The sequence below is a fragment of the Clinocottus analis genome, unplaced genomic scaffold (assembly GCF_023055335.1).
Source record: "Clinocottus analis isolate CAN_PGR_092001 unplaced genomic scaffold, fCliAna1.0.p SCAF_22, whole genome shotgun sequence".
In the NCBI taxonomy this organism is placed as follows: Eukaryota; Metazoa; Chordata; class Actinopteri; order Perciformes; family Cottidae; genus Clinocottus; species Clinocottus analis.
The window spans coordinates 9,494,692-9,520,039 of record NW_027175954.1 but is presented as its reverse complement, the minus strand read 5'-3'; the positions used below and the strand labels follow the sequence as shown (position 1 = coordinate 9,520,039).

General features: G+C 42.6%; 3 protein-coding genes across 3 annotated transcripts; all 3 read right to left on the bottom strand.

The window, feature by feature from the left end:
- Window positions 1-791: 791 nt before the first annotated feature.
- On the bottom strand, window positions 792-4,200 carry rtn4rl2a (reticulon 4 receptor-like 2 a). Its single transcript, XM_068588982.1, has 4 exons — window positions 4,052-4,200; window positions 3,332-3,558; window positions 2,933-3,166; window positions 792-2,726 (listed from the first exon to the last, which is right to left on the bottom strand). The coding sequence occupies exons 1-4, from the start codon at window positions 4,107-4,109 to the stop codon at window positions 1,872-1,874; spliced, it is 1,374 nt and encodes a 457-aa protein (XP_068445083.1). The 5' UTR covers window positions 4,110-4,200; the 3' UTR covers window positions 792-1,871.
- Window positions 4,201-6,804: 2,604 nt separating this feature from the next.
- LOC137793337 (uncharacterized) lies at window positions 6,805-7,629 on the bottom strand. Its single transcript, XM_068589428.1, has one exon. The coding sequence runs from the start codon at window positions 7,627-7,629 to the stop codon at window positions 6,805-6,807; it is 825 nt and encodes a 274-aa protein (XP_068445529.1).
- A 14,235-nt stretch (window positions 7,630-21,864) lies between these two features.
- Window positions 21,865-24,557, bottom strand: crybb1l2 (crystallin, beta B1, like 2). The gene is made up of 5 exons (XM_068588799.1): window positions 24,462-24,557; window positions 23,913-24,031; window positions 23,314-23,446; window positions 23,052-23,194; window positions 21,865-22,039 (listed from the first exon to the last, which is right to left on the bottom strand). The coding sequence occupies exons 1-5, from the start codon at window positions 24,555-24,557 to the stop codon at window positions 21,868-21,870; spliced, it is 663 nt and encodes a 220-aa protein (XP_068444900.1). The 3' UTR covers window positions 21,865-21,867.
- Window positions 24,558-25,348: the final 791 nt, after the last annotated feature.

Below are 25,348 nucleotides of genomic sequence, written 5' to 3'. Positions count from 1 at the left end.
CTATCTGTGGCCTTGAGTGACGGAGGAAGCTTTAGGGAAACTCAGTACATAGAAGAAGAAAAAAAATGGAATTGCTATACATCAGAACACCTACTGTATCTCGCTTCTTAAAAGGCTATGTGGGAACATGCTTTGAAGAGGGCAAGATTATTAACCACTGCTGAAGGAGAGAGCGGATGCCTATATTTGGTAACTTCCTCCTCCCTTTTTCTACATTATTTCTGCTGCTCGCCATCTCAGAACATTTTTTCGTTCCGTATTTATGCAGTCTCAGCATTAATTAGTTCCCTACTATGTTTGACTTTTAAGCCCACTCCTCTAGCACTTCCCATTCTGTCTGCATGGCAGTGTGTCAGTCCTAATGTGTCTCCTGTTGTCTCCGGCTTTGACAGTCACCAGACTCTTTAATTGGTCTCTTAGTGTATTTACAAATCAGCTAATTTCCACCACGTCTGTCCATCTGGCATCGCCCACCAATGAATCAGTGAAGTGACAAACTTACTGACGTATTTGCCTTTTTCAGACGTGCCAGCATGTTAATCCATTCATTCAGACATGCAAAGATGGATCCTCTCAGCAAGAGCCATTCTGAGCACCTCCAGCTGTCGAGTGGCCAGTCCTCTCAGGAGTCATTTGGTGTAATCTTTGGTGTCATTTCTTGTGTTTCTTTTGGTTTTTAGTTGTACTGTCCCACAATACAAAGAACCTTGAATAATTTTCTAAAGTAAATTCTGCAAATATTGCCCCAAAGAAAAGCATGATTCAGGAAGTATTTGTATCAAGTATTTTTTATCAAGATCTTCATCTGCAATCAAGTCAACAATATTTACACAGTATATCAATATGTCACAAAAAGACATCCACAAATCCAAATCTCTGGCTTCCTGACAGGAAGCATTCTTTCTCTGTGGTTGTCTCAAACGACAACACATTTACAGATGGTGCGGTGTGTGTGAGATGGATGGATCGGACCACCACAGACGAGTGGATTTATTTCTTCTCTCCTGCAAGTTGCTGCTCTTACTGCCAGCCCTGTCCTTTTAGCGTCTCGCTATTCTGACTGCCTCTTTTCGTATTGCTCCATGAACACTGCCCCCCCTCTTCCCTCCTTCTATCTCTTCCTCATTATAATCCTAGTTCTTGGAATAACTCTTTCCTTATCTCTCCCTTTCATTATCTTTGCCTCCTTTTTTTCTTCATTGACGTCCTTTGTGCATTCCTCTTGTTCTTCTCCTCCCTCACAGCATATTGTCTTGTCTTCTGTCTCAACGTTAACCTCACTGTGCTCTGTCCTGTACAAGCACTACCCTTCTCTCCTGCATGAAGATGAAAGTGATTGGAGTGCACCACAGATATCAAATATCACAAAAATACATACCTATCTACATGCCACTAAGTGGTTACATTATTGTCATTACTGTGCACTGATTCTAACAGTAATTGTATTAGCAGCCAGTTAATTGGATGCACTAATAGAAATAGCAGTTATAACTATAAGTTAAGATGACAAAATTGACAACATCATTCACAACTGCTATCAAATTGCACTGACATTAGTAATGGACTCAGCCCTCGTACCCCTGATTACAGGGAATCATAACGTCACACCATACAGGTGAGACACAGAAAGCCATACCTGTAGAGTATTGTAGATACATATGATCTTAGCTGAATAGTTCTCATCAGCCCTGAAAAGTGTTAAGCCCTGTAAGTGGTAGATTCAGAATCTAACCATCCCCCTATCTCCCTCGCTGTGCCTTGAGGAATGGCATACAGCAAAGCGGGCAAAGAGGGTGTACAGTTTAACAGGTATTCTCACAGCCTTTAAAACAGGCTGGAAGGGGAATTTGTTGTAGTACTAAGAGTTAGATTCAACCAATTAGCAGATGGAGGTTGAGGCTGAAAACAAAAACGGCTAGTAGTGCCAGGAAAGACTGAGAGGAGGATGAGGGAGAGGAAGAAGATGGAGGCATGTCGAACTCAGGTGGACAATCGAGCTCAACGCACCGCAGGGTGACACCTGAGTCCTCGTTGCCGTAGTTTACCCAGTACTCTTCGGCGTCGAGTTTGGGCAGTGCCAGCTCTTCCTCCCCCAACTCGTACTTGACTACTGAGGTGGTTGTGGATGGGCTTTTCCCGTACAAACCAGCTTTGACAGTCTCGGAGGATTTTTCGAAGAGACCTTTCGTTGATGACTGGGGCTTGTTCTTGTGGAACCACCAGCGGGTTTTGGTGCTGAAGGTGGTGGTGGTGGAGCCGGCGATGGAGCCAGGGTCTGGCAGGGGGCAGAGGGCGAAGTCCATCTCGCGAAGGAAGCGGAGGTCCTGGTTGCGGCGGTTGGCAGGGGAGGCGCAGATCACTTCCGATGAAGAGACACGAGCCTCGCGGAACCACTCCCACAGGGCGCGGGCCTCGCAGCCACAGGACCAGGGATTGGCGTTGAGGCGGAGGAACTCAATGCCCTGGGTGTCCCTCAGGGTCTGGCTCGGCAGCTCCGCCATGGAGTTATTGAAGAGGAAGAGCATGGTCAGGCGACCGAGGTCTCGAAAGGCGCGACGGTTCACCTGCTTGATGCGGTTGTCGTGTAGGAGAAGGCGGTCGAGGTTGACCAGCCCGCGAAACACATTCTCTGACAGGGTGCGGATACGGTTGCCGTGCAGGAAAAGCTGGCTCAGGTTGATGAGGTCAGAAAAGATGTCATCCTGCAGGAAGTGAAGATTATTCTCCTGAGGAAAGATGGAGGGGGATTAGCATTGAAAAAACAGCAGACACACTGTAATTTGTAATATGTGTAACTGGAAGCTGTGTGTCGGTGTGGGTGGCTGCATGTTGTGTGTGTGTGTGTGTGTGTGTGTGTGTGTGTGTGTGTGTGTGTGTGTGTGTCTCAGAGTTATCTGCATGCATGCTTTGTATGTCTCTCCAGCGCCCCTACCTGTAGGTAGAGAAACTGCAGGCTGTACAGCTTGTGGAAGATGTCATGGGGCAGGGCAGTGAGTCTGCAGCGGTGCATGTGGAGGCTCTGGAGCTTCTCTAATCCGCGGAAGGCTCCCCCCTCCAGCCTGTGGAGGCTGGGATTGTCCCCCAAGTCCAACTCCTCCAAGTCCCTCAGCTCACTAAATGCCCCTCCCTCAATCCACGTTATGTTGTTTGCGAACAGCCACAGGACCTGGTACAAATAAACACATGACTTGATCAGTGATTGTTCTTCTTAATGGATAGTAACTGTAAACGTGGAACATTTTGAAAGCGTCTTGAAATTAAACGTTTCTATGCATATAACTTAAGCTTCACATTTCTCTTTCCCTTTCAGTAAAAGTTGTTTTCCTCTTACCTGCGTCCCGAAGCCAAAAGAGCCAACTCTAAGCTCTGTGATCCGGTTGTTTTGGAGGAATACACGCTGCGACTCATAGGGCACTCCGACCGGGACGGTGGTGAAGTTCTGCGCCTGGCAGCTCACAGTCATGGGCGTCGGGTAGCACACACACAGGTGCGGGCACGCCGATGTCGGACTTGGCTTGCCGAGGACCAGCCACACCACCAGCCAGAGGGAGAGACCGCCTGAAGGAAAGCAGGAAGAGAGGGATGTGAGCGGGAGCTGTCCATGGTTCCGATATCATCCATTATCGTGCCTTTCAACGGCAAACTGAGTGCAAACTCGTGTACATTTGCGCCTACTGCACTGGTATTTGATGTAATTCAATATCGACTGTCTACACTTTACAGCTTTGTGTTGTTACAATAAGTTAAGTGTATGCCTCGGCGCTACGCACCGAGCTTTACGCAAAGCCTAATCACACGAGTGTCCAAACGTAGCAGCTCTTTCTCCGTGTTAATACAAAGCCCCTGTTATATTCTACTTCACATTAAATCATTTAAGTCGTAAAATTGTTTTTCTTTCTAATTTGTATCATCATCCAAACATGTATCCGTATTGGATGTTACATTTAAAAACTTAGAAATTGTTACAAAAGTTATGAAAAGCAGCATGACAGTAGCGCTATGTCTGAAGCGTCCATGTATCCAAAACCAAAGAAAATAGAGAGAAACTTACTTTTGCAGTTGCGTATGATGGAGCATCGTCGGCTCCGAGAAATCGAAGAGGAGTCCATCCTGAACCAAAGACCAAAGCGAGTTAGCCTAAGAGGGCGAAGTAAAGCCTGCTATCTCCGCTGAAGCTCTGGTTCCCGAGTCGGAGCGACTGAGAGTGTGCTGGTTGGTGGCTACCAGTGTCCCATATATACTCAAGGATCCCGTTATTGCCTACGGCAGTGGGCAACGAGGAATCTCCTACGTCACCGATCCCGGGTCATGAATGAATGAGGGCGGCAAAAAAAAAACGGAAAGGGGAGGGCCGGCCGTGGGGAATTCTCTTGGAGAGTTTGTACGCGCGCAAAGACTGGTTGGAGACGTGCGCTCAGACTATGAGAGGAGGAGACTTTCTCGACGCACATAGGAACAAGAGGGAGGGAGGGTGAGAGAGTGGAGCAAGTGAAAGTAGAAACAGTGAAGGGAGGGGTGTAGAGGGGGGGGGGGGGCAAGGCACGGTGCCTGATGATGATGACTGTGGAGGAGCGGAGAACGGGTAGGAGAAGAGCGCACAGCTCGTTTCCTGGCTGGCTCTCTCAGAGACTCTTATGGCCTGCTTCCGGCGCACTGCAGCCAGACTGAAAGATACAGAGAATGGACTTAGATGGTTCTGCCTCAGGAAAGCAGGATGCCCCCGAATTATGAGTCAATCGCAATGGAAAATTCGGTGCCAGAAGACAGTCACTCAAAGAGTGGAGATTAAATACGATAAGGTCCAGTTATACTGTTTGTACAATTATAGCTCCTGAGATATAGTATTTGATTATGATATATGAGTGGCTAAACAAGGCAAGAGTGGTCAGATGGAAATGTTCTTTTTTTAACAATATAATTAGATGTAGATCACTTTAAACAAATTAGTAGTGAATGGGACTTGACTCTAGTTTTATTGCATTGTGTTCAATTATTGTTAATTAGGTTGAAAAATAGGGGAAAGAGGCGAGCAATTAAACCAGAAAGCAGAAAGACAGCAAAACACAACAGATGCACAGCACTTCAAGTCTGTTTTGTTGTGTGTCTGTGCCTCAAGCTGTTGTTGCTTGTGTTAACCCGCTTCAGCAAGATAGCATCAAATGTGACAATGATACAGTGTGACGAATACAACTTTGTCCTTTGCCTTTTGATTGATCAAACCTACGTACATCTAAGTACTGTACTACTTTAATGAACTGAGTGAAAGCCCTACATTTTAATGTAAAGCAACAACTCTGCTATTTCATCTATCTTTATGAAACTTTAAATTGTATTGATCCTTAAAAATATGATTGCTATTTGAAGCTTGGTCTGTGACGTGGCGCTTACATTGCGTATTTTTTAAAGATGTACTCCTCCATCATTGTAAATAGGGGTGACAGAATATTAAAAACACTTTGTATAACAACGTTGTGAATCCTCAAGTTGAGTTAAACAAACAACCAAGTTTGTATTATTTGCAAACCTATTGTATTGTATTGCATTATATTGTTGATGTTTCCATTTCTCTTGTGCTTATCTATTGTTCTTTTATCCAGGGACCCGTAAGTATTGCTCTAAATACATGGAAAAATGCAAAGGGCCAACAAGAGAAACTATGGCTACATTACAGTGACGAGACGGAAGTATAGAATAGGATCTGAGAAATAATTAGTTGACGAGTCTCGGGGAAGCTTTCAAGAGGCCATCAGCTTTTAAGGCCTCTCTAAATGGTGCTCATTGTTTTTCACTTGTTTGCTCTTCTGTTTCCTTTTGCTTAATGTGTGACTCACTTGCTTCTATCGATCATTGGTTAGTTTGGTCTGGGAAGCTCTGGAAAGTCTTTTAACAACTGCTTATGCCAAGAGCTGTGAATATTGTCTGTATTTTATGGCAGTTTCTGAAGAACAGTTTAACATTGGACAGGCAACAGTAAGAATAGAAAAATAGGAAAGTCAACCTTGGAGAAAAGACAAATTTTTAAATGTCCGAAAATAAAAATAAATGTGGAATGGTACTCAGATCGAGAGTCACCATGAGGCAGACATCAGAAGTGCTCCCATTCATAACACTGTAACACACAGGCGGCTCAACAGATGAAGTATACGAGAGATATTCACATGTCACACACGCGTGTACACACACGCTCAAGATTGCATGAAGCCAACTGAGCTACAGGCATCATAAACAAATGAGTAATTGAGGGGATCCATTACACGGTGTGTGTTGTTCCCTCACACCTCCTAATTTGTCCTTATCTGGACTTATAGACAAGATCTGGTGCCCACTGGCCATCCGGGACCAACACCTCACAGGCCTCCCTTCACACACCCACAGTACCAGCGGCATGTGTGAGTGTGTGAGCTTGCATTCCAGCCTGCTGAAGCACAACTTTGTCTAAATGCCACCACTGAGTGTCAGTCAATCCGTGTTGTGCCAGTCACCCACACAGCAGGTCTGCGGTACTGTGTAGGCACTGTCTCCTCAATGAGTGTGAAGATTTCTACGTCGCGTTTGTGTAATCCCCACACAGAAAAAAAAGGCTTACCCGGGCCGCACCCACTTCCGCATACATCTGCCTGCCTATCTGTCCATCTGCAAGTCTGTCTTTATCTGTTACCAACGGAGGAGTGCGTCACTGCACCAACTACTGTGCAGTGTTGGTATCTTTCTCTGTGTGTGTGTTGCGAAACAACCTGAGATAAACTCATCGCACTTTCAATCAGCTGATGTCAATAATCCTCCTGGATTCATTGGGACACCTCGTTAGGTGTGGCTGCGCAAATCTGTTCTGCGTGACATTAACACCATCAGCACTGATAGCAAGTGGAGCATGTTAGTGAGCATGTTGGTGAGCATGTTAGTGAGCATGTTGGTGAGCATGTTAGTGAGCATGTTAGTGAGCATGTTAGTGAGCATGTTGGTGAGCATGTTAGTGAGCATGTTGGTGAGCATGTTAGTGAGCATGTTGGTGAGCATGTCATTGAGCATGTCGGTGAGCATGTCAGTGAGCATGTCGGTGAGCGTGTTGGTGAGCGTGTTGGTGAGCGTGTCGGTGAGCGTGTCGGTGAGCGTGTCGGTGGGCATCTTGGTGCGCATGTCAGTGAGCATGTCGGTGAGCATCTTGGTGAGCATGTCGGTGAGCATCTTGGTGAGCATGTTGGTGAGCATCTTGGTGAGCATGTTGGTGAGCATCTTGGTGAGCATGTCGGTGAGCATCTTAGTGAGCATGTTAGTGAGCATGTTGGTGAGCATGTTAGTGAGCGTGTTGGTGAGCGTGTCGGTGAGCGTGTCGGTGAGCGTGTCGGTGGGCATCTTGGTGCGCATGTCAGTGAGCATGTCGGTGAGCATCTTGGTGAGCATGTCGGTGAGCATCTTAGTGAGCATGTTGGTGGGCATGTTAGTGGGTGTGTTAGTGAGCGTGTTGGTGGGCGTGTCGCTGGGCATGTCGGTGAGCATGTCGGTGAGCATGTCGGTGAACATGTCGGTGAACATGTCAGTGAGCATGTTGGTGAACATGTTGGTGAGCATGTTAGTGAGCATGTTGGTGAGCATGTTGGTAAGCATGTTAGTGAGCATGTTGGTGAACATGTTGGTGAGCATGTTAGTGAGCATGTTGGTGAACATGTTGGTGAGCATGTTAGTGAGCATGTTGGTGAACATGTTGGTGAGCATGTTGGTGAGCATGTCGGTGAGCATGTTAGTGAGCATGTTAGTGAGCATCTTGGTGAGCATGTTGGTGAGCATGTTAGTGAGCATGTTAGTGAGCATGTTAGTGAGCATCTTGGTGAGCATGTTGGTGAGCATGTTAGTGAGCATCTTGGTGAGCATGTTGGTGGGCATGTTGGTGAGCATGTTGGTGAGCATGTTAGTGAGCATGTTGGTGAGCATGTTAGTGAGCATCTTGGTGAGCATGTTGGTGGGCATGTTGGTGAGCATGTTAGTGAGCATGTCGGTGAACATGTTAGTGAGCATGTCGGTGAACATGTTAGTGAGCATGTCGGTGAACATGTTAGTGGTAGTGATGGGATACTATACTAGAGGTGTGTCTGTTGTCAAGGTAACAACACACTCTGTTCTCTGTGATGAAGCTATTAAATAAAAGGTAATATCTCCCCGTTATTGAACTGCAGCTCCCTTCAGCGCAACTTCCATTGGCTTGAAATGATTTGCTCCTCTTAATTAATATCCTGGAGTGCGGGCGGTTGAATAGGGTCACTCTGTGAGGGGGAATAGCTTTTATATGGTTTACGGTTCATCTCTATAATGAACACAAAACACGCTCAGTTTATTTGCACCCCGGTGGCCGTTAATAAGGAGGTACGAGAAAGACAGAAGGTCAACGTACAGTGTGACATGCATGCTGTAAAAGACTTGACAAACATACTCTGAAGTAAACAGAAAAAGGCAGAGTAGTGTCACGCACATTAGTGAGACAAAGCAAACCAGCACATGTACTTCTGAAAGGCCATATTGTGTGGTAGGAAACCATCTAACGCATCTTTAATTGGCACGGACCTTATATATCTCAAACATGCCCTTACAGAGTCAGCAGCATCTTTCAGAGTCTTTACAATTGTCACCAATAAAGATGCTCATACTATTCTTCAGCTCACATCTCTTTTCCTGAATCACATTTCTCTTTGTCATCATTATGTTCCCTCCCGTTTCTGCCAGTGTCTTTCATTCGTTGTGTCTCTTGGCGTCACAACTTCCGCTTAACCATATACTGCTGCTTTCTTTCCACACACTGGCTCACAGTCTGCAGAACAATGGGAAGAGAACAGGCATTGTTATTAATTATTTTCTTCTTATAAGGCAGCAAGTTTCTAATGTGCTAGACAGACATTTAGGGAGGATGTTATCACTTTTGTGGTAATATATTTATGAGCACTTTAACAGTGTTTTACAATGATTTGTCTTTATTCACTAAGATAATTTTTTTAGCATAAGCAAATAAAAATACATTTTACCATTAAGAGTACCGTACAGGGGCCCAACTCATTGTCTTTTTAGAGTCACACTGTGCCAATTTTACACAGGAAACTTAGCTTACTCAGTATAAAGAGGACTACTCGGTGTATGAAAACCATTCCCTCCACAATGTGTGTGTCTGAACACAAATCCACAAATAGTGGATATCAAGAGGAAGTCAAAGGCCTCAGTTAATTACCTTCACGGCTGTTATCATTCTCATGAAAGGATTCCTTAAAACTGAAATGATGGCACTAATTACTGAATGCTAGTTAAGCATTTGTACATCTGTAGTCACATTACTATAGATGTAAATTACGAAATGTATTAAATAAAAAGTATAAAAAGTATAGCGTACGAATGACACATACAAAATAAAAAAGAACACATTTTGGCCAGTATTGGGGGCCAGCATGCACTAAAGGGCCATGGGTCAGATTCAAACACCGGCCGCTGCAGTAGGGATTCGGTCTTGTATGGGCATACACTGTACGCGGTGAAAATGCAAATCTAAATACTCAATCAAATAGCCATTAAAAGAAATCACCATAGCAACTCACAGATAGTTACACATTAAAAGTGTTTACATGTAGATAACAGAGGAAGGAACATATGAGGTGGAGCTGCAAACTGACCGTGCGACAAACCAACTCAAGCCTGATTTCCTGATTGGAATCTATTAATTATTACCTGGCTGGGTCACATGACCAAAACAACTCATTAAAACCGCAGCAGGCAGTTAGCAAGAGAATACTGAAATATGCTCAGATGACCACACGGTGACGATGACAAAAAACGTGATGTAATGTCTTCTGTGGCTCTGGATGGAGACTGTGTCGTCATTCATCTCGAAGCAGACGAACGAGTGACTGAACTCACTCACTGCTTCTTTGGTCAATGCCACTTCCTGTCCTCTTTCATCACAAGCAGAAAAATTGTATAACACTCGGCCATATGTGTTTGCATGTGTTCAGATCAATATTGTCCACTCTCCCTCCTTCTCCTCCTACTCCATCACTCACTAACTCGCTCACTCACATTTCTGTAGCTTATGTGCTCTGTGTTCTCTCTCAGCTCTTGTAAGTTTCCCCAATCTCTCTCTCTCTCTCTCTCTCTCTCTCTCTCTCTCTCTCTCTCTCTCTCTCTCTCTCTCTATATATATATATATATATATATATATATATATATATATATATATATATATATATATATATATATATATATCAATATATGGATCTCTCACTTACTTTAAAAGGTGTACAATTTCTAACTAAATTTGACCTGAGAAATAGGCAGAATCACATCTTTATTTATTCATCATCTGTATTTCTGTGTGTTCTACATTGCTTTCTTTGTTTCCACACTCACATTATTATTAAAAATAGGAAATAACATTTAGCAACATTGTGTACACAATGGTGACGTGACCACAGTGTGAGTGCATACTGTGCGTCTGTTGCTACGGAAGCAATGACAATATCCTTGGTTTGATTTCAGCCATGGATGCATGTCTCATCATGTCTTTTCAATTGTCCCCTCTATTCGTCCATTAAAGGTAAATACAAAATAAAATCTGTAGAAAACTATTTTCAATATCGAGTCTGGTTTTTATTTTCTGTCGGAAAAGCATTCAATGTGATTTTGAGGTCTCAGGGATACAGACAAAGCATTTCAATGAGTAGCATTGATTGGAAAAAATATTTCTGAGTACAGAAAAACTCCACAGGGCACCTTTTGTCCATTTAGCTGGGCAGACACTGTGTCTTTATTTATCTTAAAGATGGGAGATACAGACTGTCTAAGGGGTTAAAGCTAAGAGAGAGTTGATCTAGCTCCATTTACCAACACAAAATAGTAATTGGGCTGCACGGTTGTGTATATATTATATATATATATATATATACATCCATCCATCCATTATCTGAACCGCTTATCCTCAGTAGGGTCGCGGGGCGCTGGAGCCGATCCCAGATGTCAAGGGGCGAAGGCAGGGTTCACCCTGGACAAGTCGCCAGTCCATCACACGGCATATATATATATATATATATATATATATATATATATATATATATATATATATATATATATATATATATATAATTATTATTATAATTATTATTTTTTATCTATATATACAATTTATATTTTTTTTATTTAAAAGGGACCATGCACTGTATGCACTGACCATGCACTGTACCAGAGTATAGCTAGAGCTAATTTGCATCTGCAGTCCTTTGACAAACCATAACAAACACAAGCAAACAGTACAAGATAAGATGCACAATACACCATTATATGTGGGGGGAAAGGGCACACAATACAAAGCTGCAGTACGGCACATTAAAAATAAGTAATACGAACCGTTAAAAGTAAGTAATACAAACCATTAAAAGCAAGTTATACAAATGATCAAAGGTGAGTAAATCAACATTAACAGCAAGTGATACAGGAAGTGTAGGAGTTAGCATTGTCACCTCACAGCAAGAGGTGCCAGGGTTCGGTTCCCGGTCTGGCGGTCCTTCTGTAGTTAGTTTGCATGTTCTCCCTGTGGCAGCGTGGGTTCCCACTGGGTTTTCCAGATTCCTCCAACAGTCCAGAGACATGCAGCTTAAAATATGGCCCGTAGGTGTGAATGTGAGCGTATGTACAATATGTGCCTTTTAATAAACCAGCGACCTGTGCAGGGGGTAATCTGATTTCACCCAATCAGCTTAGATCAGTTCCAGCACCCCGCTCCCCTAAATAGGATAAGAGGTTCAGAGACTGGAATGGAAAAAAACTGCTCACTATAGAGTGAAACTGATGTTTTGATAAAAGCAATGTTGGGAAGTGTCAGAAAAACAGCTGACCATAATTTATTATGATAAATCCAGGCAATGAATCACATTAGAATAATTAAAATGACAGAATAATTAAACTACATTTAACCAAAATATACATATATATGTATATTTCAAGTACATAATCACATTTCTTTCACTAACATTGTAATACACATACATGAATACAGCTTCTGTGTTATGTTTTATTATATAAATGGACTGTACTTGTATAGCACTTTTCTAGTCTTCCGACCACTCAAAGCACTTTCACATTACATGTCGTCATTCTCCTATTCACACATTGATGCAGGGGCCACCAGGTAAGGACTGCTCATGAGGACTATTTCACCATTCATACTCATTCACACACCGCAGGAACAGCCTGAGGGGGCAAATTAGTGTTAGTGAAGGCCCAGTGGAGCCGGGGATTGAGCTGACGATCTTTTGATTGGAGGACAACTCTGCTCAGCCACTGAGCCACAGTCTCCCGCATGTAAAACATGTAAAGAAAAAAAGGCCAGGTCACACAGGAGCTCTAGTTTTGTACGAGGAAATCATATTTTAGAACTATTACGTCATCTGATCCTTCAGCCACAAGACTCACAAGCTATTCTGCCAGAGAATAGCTTAATGTTATCCTTGAACTATTCTCTCAGAGACCAATGTTTTTCACAGCACAGTGCTTTCCTCATTATACAGATACCATTTACACACTCCCTTTTTGGTAGCCTTGTCATTTTAAATTGTGCTTTGAAGAAAGGGAGATGGTGATCACTAATCCTCTGATCAAAGAGATCAGAATCAGGTTGTACTGTATTTTCAAGTCAAATCAAACAGGATTTCTGTTGTTCTTTCCTCTGCTCTGTTGCAGTGTTTGATTTTCTTCAACGTCCTCTCCGACTCAGTCTGTCACGCCATCTGTTTGATTATTTATCTGAAGCTTTACTGGCAAGATTATAGCAGTGCCAAAGCACTTTGTCAGTGGATCAACTTCAGTTCATAGATTTATTCTTTTACTGCTTCTCAAAGTGTGATTTCTCACACTAAATTGCTTTACGTCATTAACCCGTCCAGAAAAAAAAATTCTGTACGTGTTTCACCTGTGTGTGCGTATGTATCTGCGTCTGCACGTACATTTAATTATTAACACTTCACCCCAAGTGTAATATCCGTGAAAATGTTCCCTTTGCTACTCTAGCATGCTCCTCTTCTGCTCTTTCAATTGCACAGTGCAAACAACACACAATTATGTAGGAATATGACATCTGACAGGTCTGTGAAAGTGGGGAAGACCTTGGTCGGGGCAATTCCAGGAGAAATATTTCCCCTGCACAATTGGTTTGCAGATAATGCAATACAATTAAGTGTGAGAAGAGAAAATATAGAGAGCAAATCCCACACACTCACACATACACACAACATATGTTAAACCTCAATCCATACGCAAGAAGGATGATGAAGGAAACCGCTCTGGGGAAAAAGCTGTTCCTCAGCCTGCTAGACCAGGATTTCATCCTGTATCTTTTTCCTGATGGCAGGGGAGCAAACAGAGTGACCCGGTTGTGTGATATCTTTACAGATGTTGCTAGCCTTTTTCTGTAGGTCATACACAGTGTCCAGGTCAGGGAGTGTAACTCCCACAATCCTCTGTGCTGTTCTGACCAGACGGGCCAGGTCCCTCCTGTTCTTTGCTGTGCAGCTGGAATACCACACAGTAAAGCACCGACAGAGGATGGTGTCAATCACGCTTCTGAAAAAGTTTACCAGAGGTTCAGGGGGAAGGTTATCATGGTCACAGTTTTAAACTTGTGTTCAACATTCAACAAACAACCTGTAAATAAGCTTGAGATGGATGTCTCCTCTTTTGATGGAGGCTAACACACTCCCTACACCTCCAGCCGCTGTGCCGATGTTCCTGTCTCCCAACTGAGGACGTGGAGACCAGACTGTCATCTAACCTCCATGAAACTAGAACATAGGTTGGCAACAAGCTGACTCCCATGTCAAAGTAAGACGAAGATCATATGAATGAATGGTGACTGTTGTGTAAACTTTACAGTTATTTTTGTACTGTTAGAGTAATAGCATCACTGCAAAGTGCAATGCAACACATACTTATGTGATTGAGTGCACATTTCTATTGCTTTATTTGAATAACATACTTTCAGCAGCCTTCAGTTTGGAGTTGTCATGTTACACCTCTAAAAAAAAAGAGTGCAGGTAGAAGTGTCACCTCCAAATGTGGCGAGGGCCAAAGAAATACACTTTAGCTTTTGACTTGACAGCACTGACATCTGAAAACTCAACACCAACCTTATACATTACACAGGCTGCCAAGTATAAATTCAGGCATTCACATCCAGACTGTGAGACAGCATCAGCAGTAACTTTGGGCTACTGAGGAAACTATCAAACTTGAGACCCATCCACAGTTCCAGTCTTTGAAGTTAAGCCTAAAGGGCATGGTCTGCTGGATTACTGAGTGGGAACCTGCCCCAGGACCCCAGATCTACACTGGCTCTGATGAATCCAGATGAACAGTGTATCTACAGCACAAATTACAATCATGGTAAGGGTCTTAAAGTGCTTCCTTCCTCTGATGATATGGTCCCTCATTGAGGGGGTCTTACTGAAATACAATTTCAATACCATCGTTATTTCAAATTTGTGCTCACACTTTTAATTGTACTTGATCAAACATGTAACTGTTTTCAGTAAGCACCTTGTAAGTCATTTTTGCCAGAGGGTCCCCGAACAGCATTCGGGCACAATCACACATGCATACAATGTGTATTGCCTGGAGTTCAGAAGCCCTTATCCTGCAAGGTTGGTATGAAGTATTTTCTGATCACCTTTAAAGACAAAAGTGATCCAAACAATCAAAGGTGCTGTAAAAAGCCTTTGAATGAGCGAGACGTGAGATCTATTAAATGTAGGATAACAGCACATATTCTCATACAGTCGCTCCTCTGAGGCCCATAAAGTATTGCATTTGGCTATACACACAAAATGTGAAAATAGACAAAAAGTTGAAAAGTCCTCTTCAGAGAAAAATTCAACTCTTCAACTCCCATAAGTGTCTCAGAATTAGCTTTCACACACTAATTTCCAGTGTTTAAGATTCTACATCATCATTTCACTCTAGTGAAGACAGAAATTTAAATCACATGTGTGCTTATTGTGGTTGCAGCCCATTGCCTCCCCTCACTCAGCATTCAGGCACACAGAGTGTCCGCAGCCACATTCACAGGTGATGCACTGCAGAGAAAAAACATGGACAAACAACGATTAATGGATGGATTTGTTACTGCTCTTTTGCCGGCTGTCGCTTCTAAGGCCAGTCCTCTGTCCTCGCCCCTTCATATCCTCACCCCTAGTCATCAGTCTCCCTCTCCTCTCTCCTTGCATCCGTCTGTTCCCCTTTCATCATTTATTTTTAACCCTCAGGCATGCCTCATGCGTGACGCAGATGGGTACGTGATGCGGACACAGTAAACTAAGAAGGGAAAAGGCCTGGGCTGCAGACAGAGAGAGAGACGGTGACCGGCATGAGAGGAAAAGAGGCAGACACTAGGGGACCTTGTTAGGGAAATGAGCAAGACTACGTTAAAGACGGTGAGACAGACGAAGAGAGAGGCAGAAATGTTGCCAATGCCAATTTTACACGTACTGTGGCGCAAAACAGATAGCCTCCCTAAAACTTGTCATGTGTCACTTGTTACCTGCCTGCTAAATTTTAAATCCCCTCACTGTAATGTACAACATGTCAAAAACCGAGAAACTCAACCAACATTCCCACTTCTTTCCTCTCCCTCTCCACCCCGTCCATCTTCCTGAAAGCTCAACACACCCACTGATTTGTCTGAGCAGAAAGAAGAGGAGTTACATATCAATCTTACATCACTCAACCGTCAGCCTGAGACTTTTCATAGAGGCACTGAATGAGCATCAACACTGCATGACGCACACCAACTGTCAGGTTGAAGTGTTTGTGCGTGCGTGCGTGCGTGCGTGCGTGCGTGCGTGCGTGCGTGCGTGCGTGCGTGCGTGCGTGCGAGCGTGCGTGCTTGCACGTGTGCGTGCGTGCGTGCGTGCGTGCGAGCGTTCGTGCTTGCACGTGTGTGTTTGTGTGTGTGTGTGTGTGTGTATGTGTGTGAGTGTGTGTGTGTGCATAGTTAAATTTTGTTACAGCTGAACAGATCCAGAATCAGCCCAGAATCATACAGCGTCGAGGAAAGAAAGAAAGAAAGAAAGTTCTTCCTCTATATGGACCGACACCTTCCCCTTTTCCCTCCAACTTACATTAATGAGTTAACATTGCTCATAATTGGACAATGCAACTAAAATTGCCAGTTCACTCCTACTCAACATACGTATGCAAGCTGTTTCCAAACTTATACCTCACAATCCCGGCACGTAACAATGGGAGCAACCACATTTCTGTAATGATTAATATGCCTTAAGTGGGACTGTATTATTCAAATACCACAGTGAACTGATGACACATTCGATTGCCAGTAAAAATCTGTGAGTTTGACAACAGTAAACAATACAGAGAATCCTCCGCTGGGAGATCTTATTTTATCTGCCTGGAACTCTGACTAAACTAATTAGGCTTGCTAAGACACAGTTACAGTGCAGTTGGTAGGAAGGAAGATAATGACATCAGCCTCCCAAATGTGACTCATTAACAAAGAAATAAACTAAATTATAAATAGACAAAATGCTCACACATGAACAAGTTAATACATGGTTCCATTTTATTTATTCTTCACTTTATCTCACATTTATTATATCTTCACAAGTCTTTCACGGGTCAAGTTTAGTCCTCCATAATGCAGCTCTCAGAATAAGGATATGGATATGACCACAGTAAATAGAGCAATTTCCACTACAACTGAATACATCTTTCTTCCAATATGATAATATGTCTTGAGATGAAATGAGTGATAAACGGTATTAAATTATAATATTACGTTTCTTTGTCTTTCATTTGATCACCCATTTATTGAATTTGCTTGTCTTTTATTTAGATAGGGACTGTGACTCAGTGGTTAGCATGCCCGTCTATTAATCATAGTATCGGTGGTTCAAGCCCCGGTCCACTAGTCAGAGTCGTTGTGTCCTTGAGCAAGCCACTTAACCCCTAATTGCTCCCAGTTGCTGTGTATAGAGCAAAAAAGTAAATCGCTTTGGATAAAAGCATTACCGAAATGTTTATTAATTTGTCAAATAGTCAGATTTGGTCCTCCTTAAAGCAGCGAGAATTAGATGGGGCTGTAGCACTGATGTCCTTATTAAATTCCACCTTACAGCCTTATAGATTGACGATATCGTCCTTACTTTTATCCAATCAAAAAAATGCCCCAACAGGCTTCCATAATTTATTAAATTAAATGTATCTCCCTTCAGGAGAGCGACAGAGGAGGATCCCTCTATCAGGATGAGCAGAAGTACAATAGATGTCATGTGTACAGAATGAACAACATAACAGAGACACATTCAATACATATGACAGAAATTAATAATAAAACATTTTATGTGTATGCCACCTTAATAGGCACTTTACATGGTAAAGACAAACAATAGAGTCATCAATAAAACAAGAAATATGACAATAGTGAAACATGTTATATTAATTATTCATATAATGAGAGTAGTAGGTGAGTATGATGAAAAAGTAACAGTAACAGTGGATATAGTAGAAAATAATGATATCAACACCAGTAATGATGTTGGCAATAACACTGATAATCGTAGGTGTCGGACAGGATCACAGCCGTATTGTACATGCTCTTTTCATAGAAATTTAAAATGTGAAAAGTGCTGTTGTTACATAATATCCATTTTGTATCAGAGTTAACGCGACCTTATGGGGGGAAGGAAATGTGAAAGGAAACATAGTTGACAAGGAAACGGTCAGCACACACCACCATTTTCATCAGCTCTGTCTTTATCTGCGGTAGTGTGTGACCAATCAAATGAGTAGGCAATCAGGTGAGCAGCCAATCGGGCGATCAGAGCCGCTAAATCCCCCAATGGAGTGAGAAGTGGAGCTTGGGAATTGGAGTAACAAAGAGCGATTGGGTAGATATGTGTGTGGGTGAGGGTGTGTTTGTTCATCCCTCACCCTTTCTCTTTCCATTATTTATACCTTAAGGAGTCATTAAGCTCTAATAAGATATCCCATAATACCCTGCTGTGGAGACAGTCCCAATTCACAGAATGACATCAGAGGCAGGACTGGCAACCAGGCTTGTGTGCCTGTATGTGTGTGTATATGTGTGTGTGCCGGCTTGTGCTCAGGTCTACTCATATGTGAACGCCCCATGTGTGTTAACTGGTGTGAATGTGCATGTGTGCGCGTGTGTGTCGGTCTGACGTCAATACTCCTCCAATCCTTATTTAACTGGAAGGCTCATAGCACCTTGTAGGTGTCTTATCTCAGTGTATTTATAGACTGATCTAAACTTGGTGCCAGAGTGACAGGTGAAGTGCACCTTCCCCACTTTCGTCTAGGAGGAGGAACAAGGCCGAGCTGAAAATTAGACTGTACTTTTGCAGTGGAAATGTGTTCCATATATTTTTAACACAGAGTCAAAGGCAGATACAAACATATTTCAGTAAGGTGGGGGTGAAGAAATGAGTGCTGAAATGGTGCATCACCGTGTTAAAATAAACTTTGATAGCCCTTTGCACTGGTTACAAAAGCAACTATTGCTAAAGTAGTTTGGATTTGGGCCCACTTTTTTTTACATACAATGTCATGAAGAGATTTTTCCTGTGTAAATGGAAGTCAAGAGCACAGCTAAATCATATAACAGCATGAGGAAACATCAGGAGAATGCACTGAAGCCACAAGTATATTCAGTGTCAAAACGATCATGTGTCTTAGCTGGAAGACTTCCTCCTATTGGTTTTGCTATTTCTGTTGCTCTCTCCTCCCACATGTGTGGTGACGACTGCATGCTACAACTGCATCTGGGAGGTCTCTTTTTACTGTGCAATATTCATTCATGTAATTGCCGACAGCTCTTCTCATGGAAAAACCCAAGCTTGTCCATTAGCTGCTCCAGTAACACAGCAGAGGAGGTGGAGCCACATTAGAATCCTCATGGCAGCAGGGACTGATGTGTTGATACTGTTATGACACTTTATGCATATGTACACATACAATGTTTTCAGTTTGTTCTATTATATTGTACCACATGACTTAACAGCTATGGAGAAGAAGCTATAAGCAGAATTAATCAGCGCTGTATCAAATTCAGAGGGAAAAAAACTGCAAAATTCTTTTAACATTGACCCAGAATCAGAGTTAGTAATCTAAAATGCAAACTCTTTAAATTATTAACAGGAGTTTTCTAAACTGAGCAATGCTCATAACACTCATCACTTTTTCATTTTTTTTCCCCAATAAAGCTCACATTTTATATTGATGATTTTTGAAGAAACGTTTGATGCTCATCCAAACCTTCAAACTGCTCCAATTTATCAGCAGGAGGTTTTCTTCCAACCTTGATACTCTTTACGAGTAACTGACAAGTGGCTACTGCCGCCCCGTATTTGAACATAAGCCCCGTTGGCAGCACCCATCATCACACCAAATCAACTATGACTGGACACTGAAGGCTTCAAAAAGGTCATATTTTGCAGGGTATTTGCATTGGGTTTCATCAGTTGGTGCAAGTGTGTGGTGAAATATTCCTGTGTTTTGTATCGTTGATGAACTTGACAAACAGCACACTTTGTTGGCTATTTCTCTTTTGTTAACTTAGGTTGTTGTCATAAACTAAATCAAACTGCTTCCAGCATTAGACTGGGATATTGGGACACAGTGTACTGAAGTTTCTTATTGGAGAGTTACATGTTTTGTTGTATTTAAACAAAACGTTCATGACTTGGTTGGCAGGTTGGTAAAGGAGAAGTTAAATGAATGATAGGACAAAGTGAACTCCATTAATGAACCATATGCATCATTTCATGTCTGAGAGATACTCTAATGCAGTTTACTGAAACTGGCCTAATTATATTTGGATGACTTGAAGCACTCAAAAAGACATGTTCTATAAAAGGTCAGTCATCACAGACGTCACACAGTGGGTCGACCATGTGACACACAGTAAATGCGTAGATGACATTATGAATAATGTAGTTTGGTGTTTATCGATATTTCATATGAGGAAGATTTTTTTTTGTTCCTTTAAAAGCAAGTTTGAATGCTAAAATGTGGTCAAGTCCATTTTTCTGCTGACGTTGCAGACCATAACCTGCATTAATATTCTCTTTGTTGAGAAAGATAAATAATGTATGAAATCATTGAACGCTTCAAAGCATAATGTGCTGTTTTAGGTAGAGTGCTAAGGCAAGGGAGATGGAGTGCTCTCTTCTTTCAGACATTAACAATGTTGCTCTCAAATTGTTCCATCAGTAGAAATTAAATCTGTGTCTCCGCAGTAAGCATTGTGTTGAGTGATCACAATGTGTGGGCTGGGGATCGAAGTCTCCAATTACCTCAAGATGTGCTGCAACAACACCAAATTAAGTGAGCTAGTCGATTCTTCAAGTCATTTGAAGTGTGTGAGTAAGTCACTAAAGGTGCAGTTTGTTGGTTAGAAAATAAGAAATAAAAATATGTTTTTGGGCTTTTGCTTTGGCAGGTAGTCACATTCTTGTAATCGAATGTGCCATTCCAGATGATTAGAGTTACTATGGACAAGACAAGCTTCTCAGTTGGGCATGGATGGATTACTGAATACAAAAATGTTGGAGGCCCTGAAAAAGCTATGTAATTAGTGTTCACTTCATGTTGTAAGGATCAGAAGCACAGCCGAAGACAAGGGTTGTTTTTTTTCTTACAAATGTATTAAACTTCCCCTCAAATCAACATGTTATTTTCTTATTGTTCCTTTACTCTGATGTTTGAGCTTCACTGTGCAGAATGATAAATGTGCAGAGTTTGACATTGGTTGTTTTTGCCTTCATCTGTTGAAGGGAGAAAGCTTATCAAATTAACCAAATGTAACTTGACCACTCACAGTTCGGTCCAAGATTCAGGTTGTTGTCTAGAGCCGCTATGCCTCAAACAAAGAGGAGGAGCGGGCTAGAGAGGTCTGGTAAAGCTCATTTCTTTCCCTCATACACAGTATGATTTTACATTACCTGAGGCAATTTATCAGATTTTTTTAACAGAGGAGTACTCCCCAGAGACTGTGATGTGTAAAGTCAGGGACGTTACCCTTTAACAAATCTGTTCACCACTTGGTTTTGACATATAATCTCCCTCAAATTGACATTCCTAAGGTCATATTTCCACATCGAGCCGATACAGAGCAACATTAGCATTCATGTGGAGTCGTGTTTCTGATCACCTGATGCATGTATGCAAGTCGTCTAACTCCGGAGGAAAGTATATCACAAACGTATATGTTAAATAAGACTGTTTACGAGTGGAGTAGGATGGAAGATGCTTTATTGGGGTTTAGGGTTGATGTGACTGCAGGATCTGAACACAGAATATTTTCCACCCCTGTTCTTGTTGCAGCTTTTGTCTCAGATCCCCCAGCACACAAACACACACTGGTGCCTCCCCCCTCTGTGATGCTCTAATGGAGTTAGTGAGGGCTGACGTAGGTGGGATGTGGAAGAGAGGTGTGTGAAGGGGAGGGAGGAGGAGGAGAAAGAGGAAAGATTGGAGAAGAGAGCTTACAAACAGAGGTAGAGCAAAAATGGAGTGAGTGTTTATTATCAGATCCAGTCTCGGCGGTCCATGTAATTATCTCCTCCACTTAAAGTAACTTTTAATTGCTCACTAGATTAAAATGTTGCAAAAAATAATAATAACAACCAACTGTATTCCCTCTATCCTCCGATAAAACTGACAAGGGATTTGGGGATGGAGGAGATAATATTACACCCTCTCCCTCCTCCTTTCCTTCTTTGCCCTCCCTCCACTGCCTCCCCCTGCATCTCCATGCCCGCCCTCGGCCTCCATCGATCCTCCGATCCCTCTCTTCCTCGCCCTCGCTAGATTTCACTTGGAGGACATGGTGTAGCAGCCATGTGGGTGCCACTGCATGTCACGAATGCGCCTAACAGACTGCATCTGGGGGCAGCGGGCACCAAACTCGTTGAAATGCCTGTATTCGCCCTTCTCCAGCAGGTACTGGCTGCCACGATATCCGGGGAACTGGTAACCCACCCAGCTGAGGGGAGAAACAGGCGGAGGAGAGGGGAGGAAAGGGGATTGACATGTTCAAAGTGGGAAAAGATTTCACGGGTTGAAGGAGAAATAACAAATCAGAAGGTGACAAGGAAAAAGAAAATGCAGAAAATTGATTCAAGGGGAAGATGAGTAACAGACGGTTTAAAAGCTGAGTAACAGACAAGTAAAATGTGAGAGAAAGATGTTTGAAGCACAGCTGAAGAGGGAAGATAAACATCACACAAGTAAAGACATCGATCTGTTTATCATGCTGTCAGATGCCGAATCACAGATGTTTCAGATGGCTGGTGTGTGACCAATGAAGTAATCACAGCATGTAAAAAAAAAGAGTGCATGCTGTCTGCCACACCTCTGAGAGCACCGACAGGGACTAAACAGCTGACACCTTCAGTGAGCTGCAGATGAAAAAGCTTCTATTTCAGTCGATGCAAATGCAGGGATTTACAAGTTTGCAGCAGCTCGTGTGACAATTTTTTTTAAGAATTACTAAGAGATAGAAGCGAATAGAGAAAGGATTTAAGATAGCTGAGTTACATCTTAATGGAGATTTAGATTAGATGATTGATACCACTCTCAAGTTTGCACGCTAAATACGAAGTGACAGGTTAGCTTTGCTCAATATAAAGGCAATATGGGGAAACCATAGGCTGCATATAAAAGTTGTCGTAGTCACTGTGATGTTGTTGGTTGTTGACGACCACTTGGAAGCCTTTGGTTTGGTATTGTCCTTATTTCTGAATACCAGAGGTTGCCGCTTGGGGGAGATAGCCAACTGGGCTTTGTCAGGCTAGCAGAATCTGCCTACCAGCACCTCTAAAGCTCACTCATAAGCACATTACATTTGGTTAATTCAATCCGTACAGAGCCAGACCAAATGTGCTCAGTATTTATGCAAAACTAAGAGCTAACCCTAAGTCTGCGCAAGAAGGCAAAAAAACTATTCTTTAAAAGAAATGTAGAAAATGTTTGTAGCGTGTTGCCACACTACTCACGTTCCACAGCTGACCATGATGCTGCCCACTCTATCGGTGAAACCATAGGAAAACAGGCTGGGGACATCATCGTCCATGATCTCCATCTTACGGCCCTTGAACTGTCCAACTTCATACAGGCAGATCTTGTGCTTCTCGGGATCCTAGAAGAATGTGTGTGGAAAAAAAGAGGGGAAAACAGTGAGCAGAGATAGAAGATGTAGAAAAGTAGTGCAAAGTCTTACAAAGTCAAACCACTTGTTTTCTAACAGACAGGGTTTACCATGCGGACAGGCCTGAAGGACAGCAGGTAATCGTTCTTCTGGCAGTTGCTCCAGGAGTCCCAACGGGGATACTCTCCCTTCTCCAGGATAAACATCTCTCCGCAGAAGTTCATTTGCTCAAAGCCCACAAAGCTGAGGAGGGGAGGAGCGGGGAGGAAGACGAAGAGCTAAGTATGATGGACAATCATTGTATTGTCTTTTAAAGGTGCGCTGAATTCACACAAGGATCTTTTTATTAATCACAAAGAGTACAACTAAGCCTGTGAAAAAAAACTAAATAACCCTGATGATGTCCATCCACGTCATGCATGATGACTACGTGGAAGCTCTTCTTTCAAGTCGCTTATTTGCAAATGCCATACTCGTCACCTTTTTTTAAGGTAGTTAATTCTACTGCTGAACTCTCGCTGCTGCAAATCCTTTAGGATAAAAGCCTCAGCTACATGCCTAAAAATGTGAAGTGTCGAAATGTCATATAATGGCGGTACAATTTTGAAATTGCCTACTCTGTGCTCAGAGGAGTGTGGGTGTTGGGAAACAGCATGATTACTTGCAGGTGGGTGTGTACGTGCATGCTGTACGTGCACAGGCTACTTACGGTCCGCAGTCAACGCGCAGGGAGCGCACCCGGTCCATTCCCATGTCACACACATTCATGCACTCGCCGTTGATCTCAATGCAACGGCCCTGGAAGTTCTCCTGGTCATACACGCACATCTGGATAGTAGGGGTAAAATAAAGAGAATGAGAGTGAAAAAGGAGGTTGCAGAGGTGGTTTTAGAATCAAAAGCAACAGGAGAGAGAGGTTGTGATAAAGTGCTGACATCTTTCTCCACAGTGACTGAACACATAGAGGCCTCACATGGTAATTTTTTCTGTTAGCAGAAGTTGTCGACTGCCCCCTCACTGAGCCGTAATAACTAGCTGGTCATGATGAAAGACATCAGCCTGGATGTAAACTATTAGTGTGAATCCAGCTGCTTCACACTGCAAAAAATAATGTATGCAAAACTCTGTAGATCTTTGATCATCGAGTGTATATATATATATGTGTGTGTGTGTGTGTGTGTGTGTGTGTGTGTGTGTGTGTGTGTGTGTGTGTGTGTGTGTGTGTGTGTGTGTGTGTGTGTGTGTGTGTGTGTTGTACCTTGTAGGCCATCTTGCCCATATCAGACATTTTGTTCTGAGCTGCCTTCCCATCGGTCTGGGAAGCGGACTTGGACTTCTCTCCTCCAGCAGACATATTGACTGAAAACAGAAGATGTTTTAAACATTATTAAATAACTGTCATATAACAGGACTGTATAAAAATGATTAGGTTGCGGATAGAGGTAAACATTGTTTTTCAAATATATAAAAAGCAAAGCCCACTCAACTAATATTTTTCTTTGAACCCTCCCCTTTACTAAGAGACAAAATATAACACCTTACCCACAATATCTCAAAGTAATATAACACAATACTGTATTCAAACCTTGCCTTTCATACAATCCCCAAAAAAGCTGAATTCTGGTTTAACTTTCCTACACACATCGCTATCCTGTCACTGTTTTACAGGTATGAATAAATGCCATATGAATATGGCACAACATGTCCTTCCACTATCAAAACATGTTTTTATACATGCACAACATGTATAAAAAGTACAACTATCTCCATTCTACATATATAACATATAAAGCGATTTTTCTAAATACAACATTTTGTAGCGTTAAACATTTTTTGTTTTGAACATGAAATAAAAAATGTATTTGAAAATGTTTGATGATGTTTGTCCACTGTCTTACCTGTGGCAGTGTATGCGTAAAAGAGTAGACTCGGGGCTGGGACTGGTGGTCTGTGTGAGTGTGCACTAGGCCCCTCGTCGCTTTTATATGCTGGCGCCCAGAGAGAGGGGATTATAGACACAGAAACAAACTCGCTGAGCTCACAGCCCCCACAGAATAGAAATACCCCCATCATCAAAGAGAGAGAGAGAGGCAGAGAGAGACAGTGGGGCAGACATATGATGAAATAAGAAGAATATGAGGAAGC